This window comes from Caloenas nicobarica, chromosome 3 (genome assembly GCF_036013445.1).
Source record: "Caloenas nicobarica isolate bCalNic1 chromosome 3, bCalNic1.hap1, whole genome shotgun sequence".
Taxonomy (NCBI): Eukaryota; Metazoa; Chordata; class Aves; order Columbiformes; family Columbidae; genus Caloenas; species Caloenas nicobarica.
In genome coordinates this window covers 91,291,257-91,309,827 of record NC_088247.1, presented here as the reverse complement: position 1 = coordinate 91,309,827, position 18,571 = coordinate 91,291,257, and the positions used below count along the sequence as shown (strand labels likewise).

The window sequence follows — 18,571 nt, the reverse complement described above, 5'->3', positions numbered from 1 at the left end:
TGGGTGATGGAGCAGAGAGAGGGAGGAGTGGGGGATGGCAAAGAGTCACAGCGGCTCTGCCACTGTTTTCTGAGAGAGCCTCAAGTCCAAGGTGGCAGATCAAGCACATCTTTTACCACTGCATCCAGGCCCATTGCAGTTGCTCCTTGCTCCCCTTTGTTCATGTGGCTGTGGGAACCTGGCACCCATTCCCCCTCCCACTCTCCAGAGCTGTAATCTTCTTTTCCTGCACACCTCTCCCATAATACACCCACCTCCTGCGCTTGGCTTCCACTGCTGGGGTGGTTTGTCCAGAGGCAAGTGCACTGTGTCAGCCTGTGTTTGCAGCCTGCTCACACCAGGGTAATTAATACTCACTTTGCAGTTTTAATTTGGGTTCCCTTTAAGTTAAAAGCAGTGCACTGCTCTGTGCCAGCCTGGCTGGGGGGAATTGAGTTGCCCTGGCCTCATGCAAACTGGAAGCTGCACATGTGCAAGTACACGCCACATGCTGGCTCTGTGAGAAGCATGGTACCTGGGGTTCCTGGCCCAAGGGAGGAAGATTGCCAGGGCAGCCGGCTGTGAAGCCTCTGGAGGGAGGGAGCAAAGATGTTCCTGCCACACAGGGAAGGCTGGAGAGGGGAAGGAAAGGACAAGGTAGTATCGCTTTTGTATAGACAAAATAGTTATGGACTCTGATATGGTTGAGAGATTTAGGGCCAAATTGTGCCTTGCCTGTGTCTGTGCTTGCTTTGGAGCGTGGAGAGGACTTGTGCCTGCACCTCTTCCCGCTCTGGCACACACAGATCATGGGGTGTCCTTAGGAACTGCTGCAGGTGTGTGCAGGGAAGCACAGGCCATTTTCTATCAGGAGAGAAAGTGGAGACAAGACACAGCTCATTAGTGGAGGACAGGGTTCATTCACTTGTTCCTGAGAGATTTGTGTGACCTTCAGAGCATGACCTTCACTGGGACCCTGGAGCAGCGAGTTCCCCACGTTGGCCAGGTAGCACTGACAACCTGGCGCTCTGAATGACCATCTGTCACTTTTCCTTGTGGAGTCTCCTTCCTTCAGACTGTCAAGCAGGCAAAATCAAAGCTTGCAGTCAGCTTTCTCAAAGATGTGGGAGAGAGAGGAGAAGAAAGGCTTATTACACTGGTGCCAGCAAGGACCTATATCTGAAAGTGGCCTATTTCTGCTTTTGGGCAAGTGACCAGCAAGCATCTGCTAGGCCCTTTGAAGTACCTTCCAAAAAGGTTCAGTGTTGTCTGTCTGGTGGCACCTCTCGAAGTCTGGTAGTTGCCATCTAACAGCTTTGCACACACACTTGCGAATGTTTGATAGATTTTTTTTTTTTCTTTTCCCCCTTTTTAAGAGGAACAGTAATGTGTTTGTAAACTATTGAACTGGTCTTTGCAATGTGGTTGCATAAAAGGAAGTAGGTGTTAGGCAGCCTTATGTTGGTGGAGGAAGACAGGCCTTTCAGCCTTTTAGGGAAGGGTAATGAAGAACACAGAAAAATGGTGATAACCGCAAAGTTTTGTTTTCCTTGTCAGAACAGCATTTGGAATTGATCTTTACTTTTCTTGGAAGAGAAGGGAGAAGAGTAGCCTTAAAATGAAGTTCAGTCATGGTTTATCTTTTAGGTATCCCCTGAAATTAAATTGCATATAAACTTGGGGCTGGAGGAGAGACTTTAAGGAGGGAGGAGGTTTGCCACTGAAAAGTTATTCTTTGAGGTACTCCAGGTCTATGACTGAAATAAATTATCAGAGGCCCTGTTGGAGTTAATGAAGAAGCAGTTATTTGTGAATTGCTGCTCCACTGGAGGAGCTGGTCCTGCTTGTCAGTGACTTTCTTGAAAACTGTCCGAAGCGAGACCATAATTGGAAAGAAATCACCTCTCATCTGAGGGACACAACATCTAGATGTTAGTTAGTTCATCCTGGCTGCCTGACTATGGTGTATGTATTATACACAGGTGAAACTGAGGCACAGATTATGGGAAGTGACTTGGTCAGGACTGTGTCCAGAATGACAGATGTAGCTAGGAGCAGGCCTGAAGGTCCACTTCCCTTGCTCACAGCTGGTGGTTTCACACATTGAATTTGAAGTGTCACCAGTTTCTTTTCTAACTGCCTGACAGGGGTGAGCAGAAGACACAGTGAAATTAAAAGCAGCATACCTGTAAACGTTCCCCTGGGGATTCTGACAGCCTTTACTCTCTCTGTGCCATGCCTGAATGTCGATACTACCTCTGGCTCTGTCCACTCCTGGGCAAAGTGATTGTCTCACAAACAGGCAGCATTGCAGGCAGGCACCTGTCTTTGCCAAGGCTCCTCTGGGGATTTATTCCTTTTCACACAGGGTGGTGGTGGGAATCGGATGCGCCTTTACAACTTGCAATTACATGGTGCCTTTCATTCCAAAGGACTTTTAACAAGTGAGTCTACCAACTGCAAAGGGATCATTCACCCACCACTGAGAGGCATCTACCACTGGAAAGCAGCATCCTTTAAATGGAGCTCAGCAGCGTTTCCCAACCACTGGCTCCCAGGGGCAGGAAAGAAGAGACTCCTGTGCTTGCTTGGCCCTGAGTAGGGGACGGGTTGGCAGGGTGCACAAGCTGATCTGATTTTGAATCCTGCCAAGATAGTAGAGCTCTTATGAAAGAGGACCAAAGAGTATCAAGCAGGACTTAATTTTGTATCACCCTTTGCACACCACTCCCTTCTAAGACATTGTGTTAGGTAACTTCATTTCCCGCCGTCCTGTGGGGGTTGTCATTCCCACAGCTGAAAGCACACTTGGACTTGTGCTTGCTTTTGCTTTGTCCAAAGAAGAGAGCCACATTTCTGTAGAATCAAGAGTCCAAAACTGAGTTATTTCACAATCTGCATTTCGGATATTTTCACAGACTTCATAGGGGTTAGGGATGGGTTTCTAGGAGGAATGTGAGTTTGCATTAGTAGATTTATCCTTTACTTGCTTGTCTTCTTCCTATGTACTTTTTCCTTGCTGAAACGTACAATTACGTTATGGATGGATTTATGGAGCAGTTGCCCATTTCTGCTTTCCATGGGCTCCTAATATGATTGAAATTCTAGATTTCTTCTGTGGTCTCTGGCTCTCACAGGTGGTCTTTAAAGCACCTGCATCCAGTCACTATCTGTACCATCTTTAGGTGTGCTTTGTTAATGTGCTTTGGATATGTTTTGAGCCTGGTTGCTTATTTACCACCTGTATTTAATGGTGATAATGCAACTGGTGACTACAGTACAGGTTTACAAGGGTGTATAGCAGCACGTTCATATACGAGGGAAGAAGTGTGTGTGACCAAGGCAGTCTGCATGTAGTTGCTTGAAACGTGTGTAACACAAGCCCAGCTCCCTTAGGAGCTCATCTAACTCAAGTGAGCTGTGCAATGAGGCAGCGTGGGTGTCTGCAGGTGCTGAAGCTACTGTCTGTTCTGGGCAGTTGTACAAGCAAGTGATAAGCTGTGCTCCCCTGGATGCTGGTGAAGTTCAGACCCTGCTTAGCTTGAGTTACGATGTAAGTGGACAAGATATGTACAGGTGGGGACAGCTCTCCATGTGATTTCCAAGTTTGGGAGGAGGTCTGTGTGTGCACGGAGGGGTGTGGACAAGCGACCAGGGAAGTGCATGGGGAGCACCTGAGACCTGCGAGAGCAGGGGAGGCTGCAGAAGCGAGTGTGGGGCTGTGTGATAGAGCGCGCATCTGAGCATGTGCGCCCTCCTGATGGCAGCCAAGTGCTTGTATCTTGGGCCGTTCTCCAGCTGTGTAAATACATTGCTTAACAAATTGAGGGCTCTGGTTAATGATTGCCATTAGCACAGGGCCCATATTAGGCTCCATTTTGTGTGAGTTACCCAGCTCCCCAAATGCCATTAGAGTGAACACACCGGCCTTTAATGTCAAGCGTGGAGTGTTTGTGCTCTGAGGAGCCTCTGCAGGAGCTGTCCTGGGGTTGCTCAGTAGGGGCTGTCAGGCAGGTTTATGGCAAGCTCTCTGGGGGCCTGCTGCAGCAGCAGCTCCAACAACCTTCTGTAGTCAAAGCGATGTCCTAGGCATCACAGGCTGGTGCTGTGTGCTCAAGAAGGGAGGCTGGCTAGGACATTTGCCCAGACTACAGGGAGGCAGCTGGCCCAAGCAACAGGGTGGAAGGAATGTGTTCCCCTCTCTGGCAGCCAGCCCTGTCTGTCTTCTTTCTGAGAATACATCTACAAAGGCTTTGCCTTGTGCTACTCATCAGAGCCAGACCACCACATGCTGGGATCCCAAATGGTGTCATGGAGTAAGCCAGATCAGGCCTAGTTATCCCCAGAGCAGGATACAAGCTCCAAAGAAAACATGCTCTTCTGCAAGAAGAGAGGGGATTGATTTGGTGCTGGTGCTTTCTTCCTTTCAGCAAGGTCCCTAGCAGAGGTGCCACCCTGTCAATCATGGAGTAGGTGCAAGACACACCTGTACTGCTTAGGGTTGTAAGTGACTGTAGGTTGGACAGAGTGTTGCCATGAATGAGGGAAGTTCCATTACTGCCTCTCCTGTTACTGCCTGGATACAGAACCCTTCTCACCCTGCCGTCATCTACTGTTGTGGTAGCTGCACTGTTGAAAGCCAGCCATTATCCTGTGGCCACTTAAGAGGTGCCATGATGAAGAGGCAGGATTGAGTGCAGTTTGAGCCTTACTTGCAGCTGTCTGGCCACCAGGGAATCTCTGCATCTTCCTGTGTCTTCTCATGTCCCTGTCCTTCACCTCAGCCCTTGTTCTGTGCCCGTCTCCATGGTGTTTTGGGAAGGCTCTCTGCCCAACATGTTGGTGCCAGAAGAAGGCCCAGAGAGAGACCCCAGAGTGCCTTCCCACCCAAAGCCTGGTGAGTTTTGTGGATGACTTTCATCTGTCCTCTGGACCAGTCTTTCCCCAGCATCTTCTCCATCTGCCGTCCGCCAGAAACGAACTGATTCAGCTGCATTCTCTAATCCTGTCTGGCATTTCAAAATGGAGGGGACTGCCAGGTTCTTTGTTCCCATTCCCTCTTGGCACTGGTGGGGGACCTTCTCTGCTCTGGAGGAGGACAAATGTGCTGATTTATTCTGCCCCTTAGCTTTGAATAGGGGTTGCTATGTTACCCTCCAGCTCTGAGGCTTGCCAGAGCACACACCATATATAACCTCACAGCAGGTGGCTATTGAGTAAAGGCCCTTAAATCTGCCTCTCTTGTTTCTTATGCTGCTGGCCAAGGTGTCAGGGGGATGTAGTGAGGCATGATTTGCTGGCTGAAACTCCAGGCACAGCTGATGCCAAGCACCATGTTGGCATTTTCCATTCTCAAGTGCCCATCTTAATTTGCAAAGGAGGTACCCACTAGGCAGGAACACATTGCCCACACTGGCTTTTAAAAAGGCCCTTTCTGAAATGAAGGCTGCCCCATGGGGCCAAGCTGCGACCAAGATCCTGAGGGCAGAGGCTTCCAGATCCTGCTGCAGTGACTGCAGCGCCAAGGGCCTGGCTTGGACACTTCGGTAGCTCTCTCTTATTTGGTGTGACCGATTGGGTGAACCTGACCATTTGAGCAGCTTTCTGGAAAAAGCTGCATGTGCTTGTCCTGTCATGACAAGTTGAAACCTAGCCAGGATAGCGGGAGGTGGCATCAAAATATTACCTTGTTGTGCTGTTATCTCATTGCAGCCATTTGATAGACCTGACCTCAAAGTGCCAAAATGAACCTCTGTCTTAGAGGAGACAGTGGAGTTGGTAGTTGTTCCTAAAAAGCCTAATTCTTTGAGGAACAGTCCTTTAGTGCAGGCTGAGCAAGGGAAACCATGTGTCTTGCTTAGGAAAGGCCTGGAAGAAGAGTCAGCAGGGGGGCACATAACACACAAGCCCCAGCCAGATCTCCTTGCACTGTGTTTTTTCTAACCTCCATGAAAACAATGGTAAAGCCCTTCCCAGCAGTGGTGTGAGATGGGGGGCCATGTGCATGAATTTCTAAGCTGATGAACTTCCCAGCGTGTGCCACTCAGTAACTGACACCTATCCCTGGGGAATGAACTCTGCAGGATCATGACTCAATACTCTGCTGGCCCATAATGCCATGAGACCTCCTCTCCTGGCTGAAGAGTGTCTGTGAAGCTGCTGCCCCACTGTGCTTCTGCTTGCATAAGGAAAGAAACAAAACAAAGTTCCTGAGAAGTAAAAGGAAAACACTTCCTGTTTAACAGAGTGGAATCCCTTTGGCACTGTCATTCTTCTAGGATGCACAGGTCCCAGCACAGCCTGTTGGGGAGCAGCATTTTTGTCCTGTCATGCAGTGTAGGGGCTGCTTGGGTATTTCTGGCCTCCTTGCTCTGAATCTGCTCTGACCACGTCCTGAACACCGGGAACAAAAAGGGAGAGAATGGTCTTTTGTGATCTTGGTACAAACCTGGCTGTATGGCCTTCAGGTGGGATCTTTTCCTCTGGGCATCTCTCAGCTATTCCTCACTGAACTGTGGAGTCTGGAGCCAAAGCTCTGGAGAGTTTCAGTGTGTTTGGGACTTACAGATTAAGAAAGGGTGATTTGTGAATCCTTATTGGAGAGCTGTTGAAAAACAGGACTGGAGAATGAGTCTTCAGAGATGACTTGGTTTATCTCCCTGCTCTAAAAGTGTGGTAGATCTTCCTTCAAGGCCAAGCGAATCTGAATTTGGCTTTTCCACATGATACCTTCTGGCAGTGGTGCTGTTCTGACTCTGGGACTCTAAATGCATCATGGATATCCTGTTTCAATTAGTGGTTACAGGTGCCATGAATCTTGGTCATGTGGATACCAGAGATCACAGTCCTGGAGTGGGGTGGACGTGCATGTTTTCTTCTCGAGGGGTAGGAGCAAGGACATGAGCAAAGCACTTCACTGCAGATGGTAGTGCCATTTGCTGCAAGTACAAGTACGGCCACGCCTTCAAGGAGGTGTAGTTGTACAAGAGAGGGATGTGACAAAGTACTTGGGGCAAGAACACCACTGTTTGCAGCTTATACGAGCACTGACTTCATCTCTCTTTTTATTCCCCTGCAGAGCATCAATGGAGGCCGCCCACCGCCCCACTTTGTGTATGATCCATCCACCTTTGCCTTCCGTTCCCTCAGCACCTTGAAGCCGCTGAGCCCAATAGCTCCAGTGGAAGAACCGTCATGTGCCTACTGAAGGAGTTTCTCCAAAAACCTCAGGAACTATCAACCAACCACCTGCCTGGCAGGGAGAAGGGGAGGTGGTGATACCCAAGTGGGTGTGTGGGAGAAGGGGACAGTGACACATCTTTGCAACACAGCCTCTCTGGAAGCAGGAAGCATATGGCTTTGCAACAGTACCTGTTTTCATACTATTGCCATATCTGAAGAGTGGCAAAGGGAGAGATTCTTGTCTTTCGGGGCAAACCAAACCAGTCAGGTCTACAAACTGCAAAGGCAGCCACCAAGGCAGTGTCAAACATGGGGATGGTGGTAGCTGAAGATAACCCTGAGGGGTTCAGGGGCTAGTATGGCCTACATGGCAGCAGGGATGAGTGATCAGGGTGTGAAACCAAGTCCAGTCAGTTTCCCAAGAGTACCTGAGTCTACAGTGCTTCGCTATAGACCTGATCCTTCTCCCACTCAGAAGTGAGACAGAGGCTATACAGGGCTGCCTGCAAAGCAAGAAGATCCTTCTGAGATATAATTGTATTCACTTCAAGCTCTCTTGAGTGGAAGACCCTAGGAGAGGGAGGTGGGAGTGAGTAGCTGGCACATCTAGCTGTGTGTTCCAGCGGGTCTGCTGGCAACTCTGATATCATCTGAAATGGGAGGCATGAGCCTCCCACTTGTAGATTGGGGGTTAGAATAAAATTTTTTTAATAGCATGAAAGGTCTGTGTTCAACTGTCCAAGAAAATGTAACACTCACCCTCAGTCCTCTCAGCATCATCAGAGAGAAGAACTTGGGAGTGGCTGTGTGCTCTTGGGTCCCCTCTCTGCTGAGGCTGTGTTCTGGGATATGCAGCACTTCTCTATAGCATTGTCCCAATACACTGTTGCCTTAATGTGATGCTGAAGGTAACTGGTATCAGCAAACTCAACGAAATCTAATGTCTCTGGCAAGCTTTCCACTCCCTTGTTACGCTGGCTATTAAATTGAGGTAGACTCTTCTTGTATCAGTGCAACAAGTATTCCTAGATGTAGCATGGAGTGGGAGAAAGAGGTCTCTGTTTTGTGGGCACCTGTCGGTGGAAGAAACAGTAGGTGAGCTTAGGTGAAGCTGTGGGCTATTTCTCCATAGATGGTCCTAAGGCAGTCAGGACCATGTTGGGCCTTGCTGCTACTGGAGTTTAACTGAGATCTGGCCTTGAGGCATGTATGTATTTTGTGCCATGAGGCAACAGCTAATAAAACAAGCTCTTGCCTCTCTTGGTGAGGCAGAGGAACAAGGCATTTCCCCTTGCTGCACCTCTCTGTCGGGTGTTCACCACCTTGAGCCTGTATCTGGCTGAGTGCAAGGGGGAGTGAGTAGTTTACTCCTTGTCTGGAGCAAGAGGAGCAACTGTGAGTAATATAAAATATTTTTTGTTTTTAAATCTGCTCCAGTGTGGAGGTCTTTGTTACTCTTTGGATGAGACCAATGGTCAGTCCAACTGCCAGGAGGAGGCCACACAGTGAACCAGCATTCACTGGTGCTTTCTGGGCCCATCATTGAAACCCTTGGGGAACACCCAAAGGCTGTGTAGGCCTGGGGACCTGAATCCTCCACACCTACCCTCCTCCCTCCCCAACCACCTCATAGGCAGGCAGAGCAGCTGGGCAAGGCGGTGAGGGGACATCTGTCCTGAAGCTGCCCTAGCTCTGCCTGCTTTTTGGCTCCACAGCTGGGCCACCCTTTGCACCAGCACCACCTCCAAGGAGTTGCTTGTGTTTACTGGTGAAGTACCTCTGGCAGAGTATTTTTGTTCCCTGCAAGAAGTCCCTTCTTCCAACAGAGGCCGATTCCTCTGCTGATTCCTCCTGCCCCTGTAGGCACTCTGCTTTTCTTGTTTTGAGGGCACACCTCAGCTTTTTAACTGCTGCCACATCAAGCTGACCAGTGCAAGACATGGAGCGTTGCCCTTTCGGACCAAATCCCTGTGCTCAGGAGAAGGGACAGCCGTAGCCTGGTACCTGTCGGAAGAGGCACGTTCCACATGCAGGTGGCTGGGGCTGCAGCCCCTGTGTCTCCAGGCTTTGCTTAGCAAGAGCTGCCAAGGTGCTCAGCCCCAGAGATATGTTTCTGCCAGCCCACAGGTGTGGCAGGCTGTCTTCTGCTGGGTGGCAGTGGGGAACAGGGATGTCCTGCCAATACTATTGCCTTTTAGTACTTTTGTAACTTTTCTGTCTTTTCTGATCAGAAGGAAAAAATAAAAAGAAAAAACCCACAAAAAAATCAACAGCAACAATGAAATAAAGTGTAACAGCTGCTACATTCACACCTCTGGTGGGTCTCATGCATTTGCCATCTTCTGTGTGTCTGTGGGCAGGGGTGTAGGAGGGGATGGAGTAGAGTGAGCTATGACACAGCACTGCCAGTCCAGGCCATGTCTGCAAGAGAAGGGATTTGAAAACAAACTAGCAAGAGCTTTTCTAAAATGAATGCCAGGGTTTTTTGCATGTAAGAGCTGCTCCCTTTGAGGCTAGCCCTGATATGGTATGTTGGCCCTTGCTGATGTTTCCCCCACTGAGAAGGTACTTTGGCTTTTGAGTGACCTGCCTATTACTTGGAGTTTGAATATGACCTGGCTGGAGGTCTACAGAAGAGTGGGTGGCTGTACAGCTGGTCTTTGTCTTATAATTTTAGCCTCAGTAAATCTTGCATCTCTGTCTCAACATTCTTAGCAGCCCTTTTGCTTACAGCCAGAGCGTGCATAGTCTGCCATAGCATAACTATAGCTCACCACTTCCTCAGGATCTTGCTCTGAAAACTCTGTCTCAGGTACTTGTAATGTGTATTCCCCACCCCTTGCAATCTCCTTGAGCTAATTCCTGTCTCTTTCCTGCACTGCTAGCTCTGTATCATAACCAGCATCTCACAAGTCTATCGTCTATCTCCCCTTTTCCAAGGCCCCCAAGAGATACGAGCATAAATTCCCTTAGCAGTCCTACTTAGGCTCATTCCCGGGAGGCCTTTTCTGCTCTTCCCTCCAAGCTCTGATCTCCTCTAGGCTTCCTGCCATCTCTCTTATCTTAAAATCCTCCCTTCTCTGACAGCTGCAGCTCATTCTTAATTGGCCTTGGCCCCATTTTCCAGGGGTTGTAAGGTGGACTTGCTGGCTCCCCCAAGCCCCTTGCTCTCATACCTCCCATACAGAAATGCCTTTCTCTGTGATGTTTCTTCCAAAACAGCTAGATTGCTCAGTGCACCCACCTTTGGGGCACTAGATACCATTCAAAAAAACAGTGGTTGCTGTGACTCCATGAACCCTGATCAACTGTAGGCTTCTGCCAGGTGAAGCTTGTTTATAAGTAGATAAATGCATAGAGAGGGATGCGTTGACCTTCTGTCAGCCAGGCTGTAGGTACGGACACCGATTGCGCCAAAGGCAGAGGAGCAGAAATCTGGCACAAAGCTTTGCAGTGTGCAGTCAGCTACTTGGCTGGGGTAAGCGGGATTTAGAGCTGCTTCGGCTGCCCCAGGGCTGTAGTCTGGGCCCTCAACACGTGTTCGGGGTAAATTTAATCATGCCTACCCCTGATCTTTCCCTGCAAGCTGGGCCTCTGAGTTAACGATGAAACAGTGCAGGTTTTGTGGTAAAACATAATGATAAGCCTTCATATGGCAACAACTCTGAAGCTGTAAGAAAGCAGGTTGGTGGTATTCATGAAGATCTTATGGGGTGCTTTTCAGCTGCGGCTACCAGTATAACTGGCAAAGGAGGCTGAGGACATTGGCCTCACTTGGATGCCAGACCCTGGTCTGGGGAAAGGGTTTGCCAAAGACCACTGTGGAAGCCATCGGCAGAAACCAGAGAAATGAGAGCTAAGCTGTGGTCTTCTGAAAGCTGCTCCTTGCTGTAGCCGCTGTGCTCTGCTGCTGCCTCTGGCATACATCAGTGTGGGGCTGTTCACCTCTGTGGCTTCCAAAACACCTTCTGCAAATACCGCCTCCACTGCTGTAGCTGGCAGGGGCACCAGCTGGTGTCTGAGTGAAGCACTTTGCAAGTGTGATCAGCTTGGCGCAGGTCCCTCAGGACCTCTGCTTTGCTGGAGCTCCTGGCTCCAGAGTTAGTCCTCCAACCAGGTTTCGGTTGTGGCTCGGTGGGGGAGCCTGTAACTTCTAAGCTGAGATCTTTCTCTGCCCTGAGCTGATCTTGCTTGGAGATATGCAGGTGTTTCCCTCCAGAGCAGACAACAAACCCCGTGAAGAGAGGAGCTCTGTTGTGGTGTGATGCAGCCTGGGTGCACTGAACACAGCTGTGTTAACCATCTGCAGGAAGGTGAATGGGGACGGACGGCTGTTTGAAGAGCTTGGCCACAGTTTCTCTGTGATTTAAGTGGAACCATTTAGACTAATACTGTTCTCTAGTTAAAGTAAATTAATTAGGTTAATGCTGTGGCCTTATAAAAATAGCAGAGGGGAACCAAGCTCATGGCAGCAGCAAAATGAGTTGATATATGTGCACCCTGAGACTCGGTGAGTCCCTTTGCAGTCAGCGCACAAGATCGGCTCTTACTGCATTGTCTAAACATTTTCTTATGCATGTGTGTGTACACACATGATATATATTTATGTCTCTATATTTCATTTGCTACAAAGTGTGATGGTGCTTGGACAAGCACACCTACCACCCCATTTGCAACTGTGTGCTGAGTGTTGACCTGTCCACCTACCTACCAGATTGACTAGGAAAATGGGCAAAATCAGCAGCGCAGCTGTGGCCAGGGTGCTCACCCCAGGCTAGATGGAGGTGACCAAAACACAGCTTGGCACAGAAACAACTAAGAAGCAGAATTTCCAGCTGGACAGAGCGTCCCCTTCAAACAACTTAGGGCTTTTCCTTGGTCTTTCTGAGCCTGCATAGTCTGTTGTGGCAAGGCATGGGTTGGAAGAAGACATTCAAGGGTGGCTGTCAGGTTAGGGTTGGGTGGAGTATGTGCTGATACAGTGTGGGTGTATAGGCACAGAGTGCATTTACAGTGGCATTTATATGGTTGTGGCATTTATATTTATGGCATATTATTCATATTTTAAGTGGAAGGAAGTAGTGGAGGAGTAAAGGCAACAGGCACGCATGCAGACAAGCGTGGGGGTGTCAGGATGGGTGCTGGTGGATGTGCATCTGGGCCATGGGCAGAAGAGCTTGTGCTGAGGAGCAACATGAATGAGGCCCTGTGTTTGTAGGTATCTGCAGATAGTGCTGGGCGAAGGGCGTACAAATAGGTTACATATGCCAAGGCAAGGGTGGTGAGTATTTCTTTGCTGTTTCTGCAGTCTCAGCCATTTGTGGTAACAACTGGCAGACTTTCGCAATGCATCGTGCCAGTAATGTTTAGGAAAAGTGAAGAAAAAATTACAAATGCCCGATCTGTGTCCTTGAGGCACTGGGGAGCTTTCACCATTGAATTAAGAAGCAGCAGGCACCTGGACAACAGTGACTCAAAACAAAGCGACCTCATTACAAAATAGAGAGTGATTGTGTGCTGTTCCTTCTCAGACAAGACCTTCACGGACATCAAATAAAAGTAGCAGGTGGCAGGTTCAAAGCAAACAACTGGAGGCGGATCTGCACAGAGCGTGGGATTGCACTGGGGAACCCTGTGCCACAGGACTCTGTGACTGCTCAGTATTTACATGGCTCCAGACTTGAAAAGAAAAAAAGAAAAATACTCCCCAGGAAACCCTACATGTACAAATGCCACCTCCAGTTGAGGAAGGTGGTGAGGTGGGAGAATTTTCTGGGGTAGGTTACTGTGTGCCAGCCCTGTCTCACCTTTCTCTGTGGCAGAGTCTGCTCCTGCCAGAGTTCAAGGTGGGCTGGTGGCTCCTAACAGGCATGTGCACCAGCAGCCACCGTGCCACGCCAGTGCTTCCTTGCATGCCTGCCTTTACTCCTCCAAGACTTCTTCCCTGATATGAGGCCTCAGTATGACTTGGCCCTCATGTCTTTGGTGGTGAGGTAGGGGATGACCTGGTGCATCTACTGAGGTGCTGGCGTCAGGGAGTAGCTTGAAACCTGGGCTGCTTGTGGATCTGTCTGCATGGCTGCAGATGGGCATCCCAGATCCCTCTGCGTGTGGGTGCTGGGGCCTTGCTAGGAGGAGCCCAAGTCATCAGGGCCATCTGGTGTCCATCATGCCCCTTGCCACAGCCAGGCTGAGCCTGAACCATCCATGGTCGCTACGTGCATAGCTCAAGCTCCGGCTTCTGAAGCAGGTCAGGTCTGTATCGCATGGCAGGCCGGTGAACATGTGCCATAGGAATGAAGTGAGTTTGGTTTGAGCACTCTTCCAGGCTTTCAACATGTATAATATACAGGTAATATAATTTTGGGGTGTAGGAACACATTAGGAAAGCAAGGACAAATGTCCTTCAGCGATTGGTAACCCTCAGTTGGGAGTGAGCAAGCCAAAGAGGATGCAGCTGAAACAGCAAGGCTCTGCAGAAGTAACATCAGTGACAAGAAGGACATATAAGCATGCTGGTATCTCACCATTTCCTGAGCTAGATTTCAGTGGGCTTATTCAAGAAAGGGGATGAGGAAATAGAAGATGCAGACGCTTCGAAAGCTAGCTCTGGCTGTATCTGCCTGCCAGCCTGGCAGGACTTGACCACATGTTTTCAGTTAACCCGGGACAGGATGTGCAGATAGCTCTGGACACACGAGGAGCCCAAAAGTCTGTTTTCCTTTTTGTGGCTGCTCACATCAGTGCCTGCTGTAATAATAGCTCAGTCTGTTAGTGGGTTGGCCAGCATTGATTGCATGTTCCCATCTGACACGTTCGCAGCATGGTAGCTCTGAGGTCAGACGAGTGGAGGAACCGAAAGTGCCATGAGAGCGGGGTGCCAAGTGGGGAGAGGAGCAGGGACAACAAAGCCCCTTTGATGAGGAAAGTGGTCACCATCCACAATGGGAGGGAGGTTGCTTTCTGCTGAAGGGTCCCCCGGGAGCTCTGCTTTCCTTGCCCGGGCATGTCCTGCAGACACTCTGAGGCAGGTTAGCCAGCATCTGTCCTCGGTGTAGAGTGGCCTTGGAGCACACTGGCGTGCTACACTGATGGGTGTCGCAGACATTTGCTCCCCACTGAGGGTCGGTGAGACTTTGGTGCCCTGTATTGCTGGCGTGAGACCTGTTCCTGTGTGCTCATAGCTCTCCTGTTTGTCCTCCCAGGTCTGTTCCTCTTTCCCCTGGCCTCCATGAGTGCCTCTCCTCCACCTGATCATTTTCCAGATCTCCCCTGTTTCTTCACCCTCTCTCCTGGTTTCAGGTTCCTCTAAGACCCTGCAGTGGACTGGCCCAGAGGCTTTGGCACTGGGGTCTTGGTGCAATTTCTTTTCCCTGACCGATAATCTCATCCTTGTTTTCTTCCATGGCCACCTTGTTCCAGCCTTTAGTCTCAACAGCAAGGAAGTTTTAATGTAGACAAAACTACTACATGCCACTCCTGGAAATGATTGAAGGATCTTTGCCAATTTTTTACAAAACGAGTCACCAGAGTGTTCCACCCTGGACAGTTTCATTGCCAACAGGTGACATTTGGCAAGATGCTGGCGAGGGCCTTGCACAATGGAAGGCTGCTTGGCAAACCTGGCCTTTGTAGTGTGATCGCACCAAATACATCAAGATAAGACCTCGATCATATACAGCTCTCTTAAATCCTGAAAGCCTTTGTCAGATCTTCAGTGCAGAACCTCCACCAACCCTGTTTTGAAGAGAGATGTTTTGTGCTTTCCTGGCTTTAAACAGTTCCCCAAAATAAACCCTCTGCTATTTACCGGCATTGTTTTCTTTCTTGTGTTGAATGCTGATAAATAATCAGACCCATTATATTATATTCGTGTCTGCTCTGGTAGCAAATAATTACAACAATTACTATCAAATCAAAATGCTTCTGTTTCTCCTGGTGTCATTAGCATGTCCCAAACATTTTGTTCTTGTGGTTTAAAGTGCGGTAATAACATAGTCCAAGTGCAATACCCAGTTGAGCGGAGCTTCCCAGCCCAGCAAGCTTCCCAGCCGTGATTGCCTTTGAGATGCTGCTAATTTTCGACCACGGTGTCAGATCCTCTTCTACCGCAGGGAGAGCAACTGCTTAGCCTGTGATTTACCCAATTTATTCCAGTAATAACCGGGCTGGCTGTGTAGCCATCTGTCTGCTTTATGCGCTCCTCCTACGCCCCCACCCTCCACCACCGCACAGACTGAGCTGTGTCCCCGTCCTTGCGACAGCAGAGAGAGAAGACATCGTTTCGCCCCAGCCGTGAAGCCTGTTTCCATGTGCTCAGGGAAGGGTATGAATGTTCCGCCCTCTGCTTTGCCCAGAAGCAGCAAGAGATGCTGCCCCTCTCTGCTGACCTCTGGATGCCAGGGCTGCCAGCAGTGGTGCCCGCTGCAGATATTTCCTCCAGGCAGGGAAGGAAAGATCCCTTTTTAGGTAGGGCACGGCTGGTTATCAAGGTTTCGGCTGCACCCTGGCCCAGGCAAGGGGAGCTATGGCCAGTTTGTGAGGGAGAAACTGAGGCAGGGAGTGGCTAAGGCAAAGACGCGACACAAAGATAGTGGAAAGACACACATTAGCCTGGAATTGTGTCCACAGATATGAAAACCATCGTGGTCACATGGCTCTGCCTATGAAGAAAAGCACTGTATTGACTGGGTCATTATAAAGCCTTTAATTGAAGAGCCAAGTCCTCTCTGCCCTGTGTAATGTTATTCAAACAAACCTGCACACAACTTCATCAAAGCAGATGTTAGCCAGGGTACAGCCCTAGATCAACAGTCATTCAGGATCAGTATTGCTTGAAACCACTGGGTAAAATCAAATATAAATAGAGCAGAGAGCATTTGAAGCAATTAGGGTCTCGGGGGAGATTCATTCCCTGTAATGAAGCCAAGAAAAGGGGAGACGATGCATCATTCCTGTAACGCAGTGAGGACATGCAGAAGCTGGATTACTCAGAAAACTCTGAGCACTACGTATGGTTCATATTAAATCACCTAATCCTGCTATCTCCAGTGGTATTTCTGGGGCTTTCATTAGTGTGGTGCTCTGTGAACCGTAGCCTTGTGATCACCTCTGGGAGACAGCACAATATTCATGGTAAATGGGATATTACTTCTTGTGCACACCAAAATACTGAATTTTCTTTCTATTTTTGGACTGCAGTGGTATTGTACAGAGGAAAGGTCCTCCCTTTGGAGCTGAAACACAGAACAGAGTAAGCAAATCATTTAGGTTCTTAGAGAAACTATCAGTTGCACGAAGACTTTGCCCTGCATCTCTGGAGTCTGTCTTGATGGTCTCACTGCAAGGAACATCTTCCCTCCGAGGTGCAGGGTGCAATTCCCAACTCCCAAGGTTGTTTGTCCATAAATGAGGTATTTGCTACCAAATCAGGTCCCGGAGGGGAAAACGAAACAGCAAAGAGCCACTTGATATCTCTTTCCGTTTTTTTTTAATTTTTTTTTTTTTTTTTTTTTTGTTTAGTAAGACAAGAGGGAAGACCGTGTGGCAGAGACCCATCTGCGGCTCAGGGGTGTGGGGCGAAGCAGCGTCTGCAGCTGAAATCAGGGCCAGCATTGCTGTGAGGATGGCGAGGCACTTCTCCCCGTGGCTTTATAAACTCTTGGCTCGCAAAGCAGGAGGACAAAGTGCATCGCCAAAACGGCATCGTGCTTGATGTCTGGGTCAGAGAAGCTCCAGCTGGGCCTGGGCAGCCCCTTCTGCCTCCCCAGCCCTTGAGAGCCAGCCAGCAGCCGGGGACCAAGCTGGCATCTCACCCCCGGCGCTGACGGGAAAGTGAAGGGACCGTGGGAAAACCCGGCTCTGGCTGGCTGCTGTCAGCTTGGTTCCTGTCACAGTATGAAAAACATTTCTTGCCCACCAAACCATGCCCTCCCCATCCCTGCCATAGTCTGCCTTGGCGTTGTGACGGCAGCAGGAACTGGTCACCCCAATGAACCAAGGGCTGATGGATGGGGCAGCTACCCTGAGCTAAGGGAGCAGATGATGGGACTTACAGCTGGGTAAACTCAATACCATGTTAACCTCGTGGGGTGTGAGTGGGGTCCCGGTTGCACAGGCACACAAAGCACAAGCTCTGCTCCTTCCTCTCCGAATGTGGTGCCTGGCGCTGCCCTCATTGCACTGGTGGGCTGATAATGCAAAACCTTCCCTCACCTTCACCCTGGCTCTTCCCAGGCACCCTGCCACAAAAGCAGCTTTTCCCCATGTGCCCTGTATGTCGCCATTTGTTACATTACGAGGGGAGAAGGTGGGTCTGGCGCTTTCAGGGATTTTGGGGTACGATGCTGGGCAGTCGCTGGGGTGGGCTCCAAGGGTGGCAGGACTAGGGAGACTGGAAGTTGCTCTTGGTACAGTGCCCTACGTGCAATGAAAAGGCTACCCGGGCCCAGCTGGAGCTTCTCTGACCCAGACAACATTTTGGTCAGAGCGAGCAGAGCCTTTTGGAAATCCTGCCCTAAGAGGAGGTGCTGTTCCCAGAGCGTCCTGCGACTCCCAGGTAATAAAGCTGTAATCGGTGTCAGTGCGCACAGTTACCTGGTACAGTATTACCAGCCCCAGAGATTTCAAAGTCCCAAATAAAGCCTCAAATCTCACAGCACTGGCTTAAAAAATAGACTAAAAACTGTGCATTTTGGAGTCAGATTACTTATCCTCTATTTGGGTTTTTAGAACTTTTGGATACAGCTGGGCTGCATTTTCAGCTTCCTGTTGCATATCAATTGCAAGGTCACAATAATTATTGCAGAGAAGGGAGTTACAGGGTTGTTTATTTTTTGAAGGAAGCTGATATTCTCATATATTTACATTTACAGGGAGGGGGCTTTAACAGTCCTCTAAGCTCTGAAAGTGTTAAAAATTGCAAGGGCCACTGATAGGATAATAGATTAACCTCAGAACAGTTTATGTCTGTGGTTACTGATCACCTGCTCATTGCCAGAAATGGACCTGCATTTTCAAGGAACTCTGCACATTTGCAGATGTGCCGACAAAGCATCATTTCCACTGGAAGCGCTGGCAAGGAGGGAAAAAGTGAAGTTAATCTCACTTCCCAAGAAAGCATAAAGGCAGACTGATAAATAATCAGGTGGTGAACCAACTACTTAGTGATAAGTGGTGAGGAAATCACAGGGCAGTTAAGGCCAATAAGAAAACGTGATGTCACACATGGCTCTGCTTTGCCAAAGTATGCCGCAGAAAATTGCAAAGAACTGTAAAAACAAAATACATTTGTGCTTCAGCTGGAGACTGAGGCAATAATCATTATGGTGAAGTAGCAACGGAGCTTTAGGTTAGACGTCTCAGTTCCTCTCGCAAGGAAGACTCTGCCACATGTTGACTGGGAAGGTTG

The 18,571-nt window shown here is 49.2% G+C and overlaps 1 protein-coding gene across 3 annotated transcripts in view; it reads left to right on the top strand.

Annotated features, from left to right (window-relative positions):
* Positions 1-9,709, top strand: part of LOC135987139 (uncharacterized) — a 57,892-nt gene extending 48,183 nt beyond the window's left edge. For all 3 annotated transcript variants that reach the window (XM_065631848.1, XM_065631847.1, XM_065631846.1), the window contains one exon: positions 7,058-9,709. In XM_065631848.1, coding sequence (XP_065487920.1) covers positions 7,058-7,186 — 129 coding nt within the window. In that variant the 3' untranslated portion in view covers positions 7,187-9,709. The remainder of the gene's footprint in view (positions 1-7,057) is intronic.
* Positions 9,710-18,571: the final 8,862 nt, after the last annotated feature.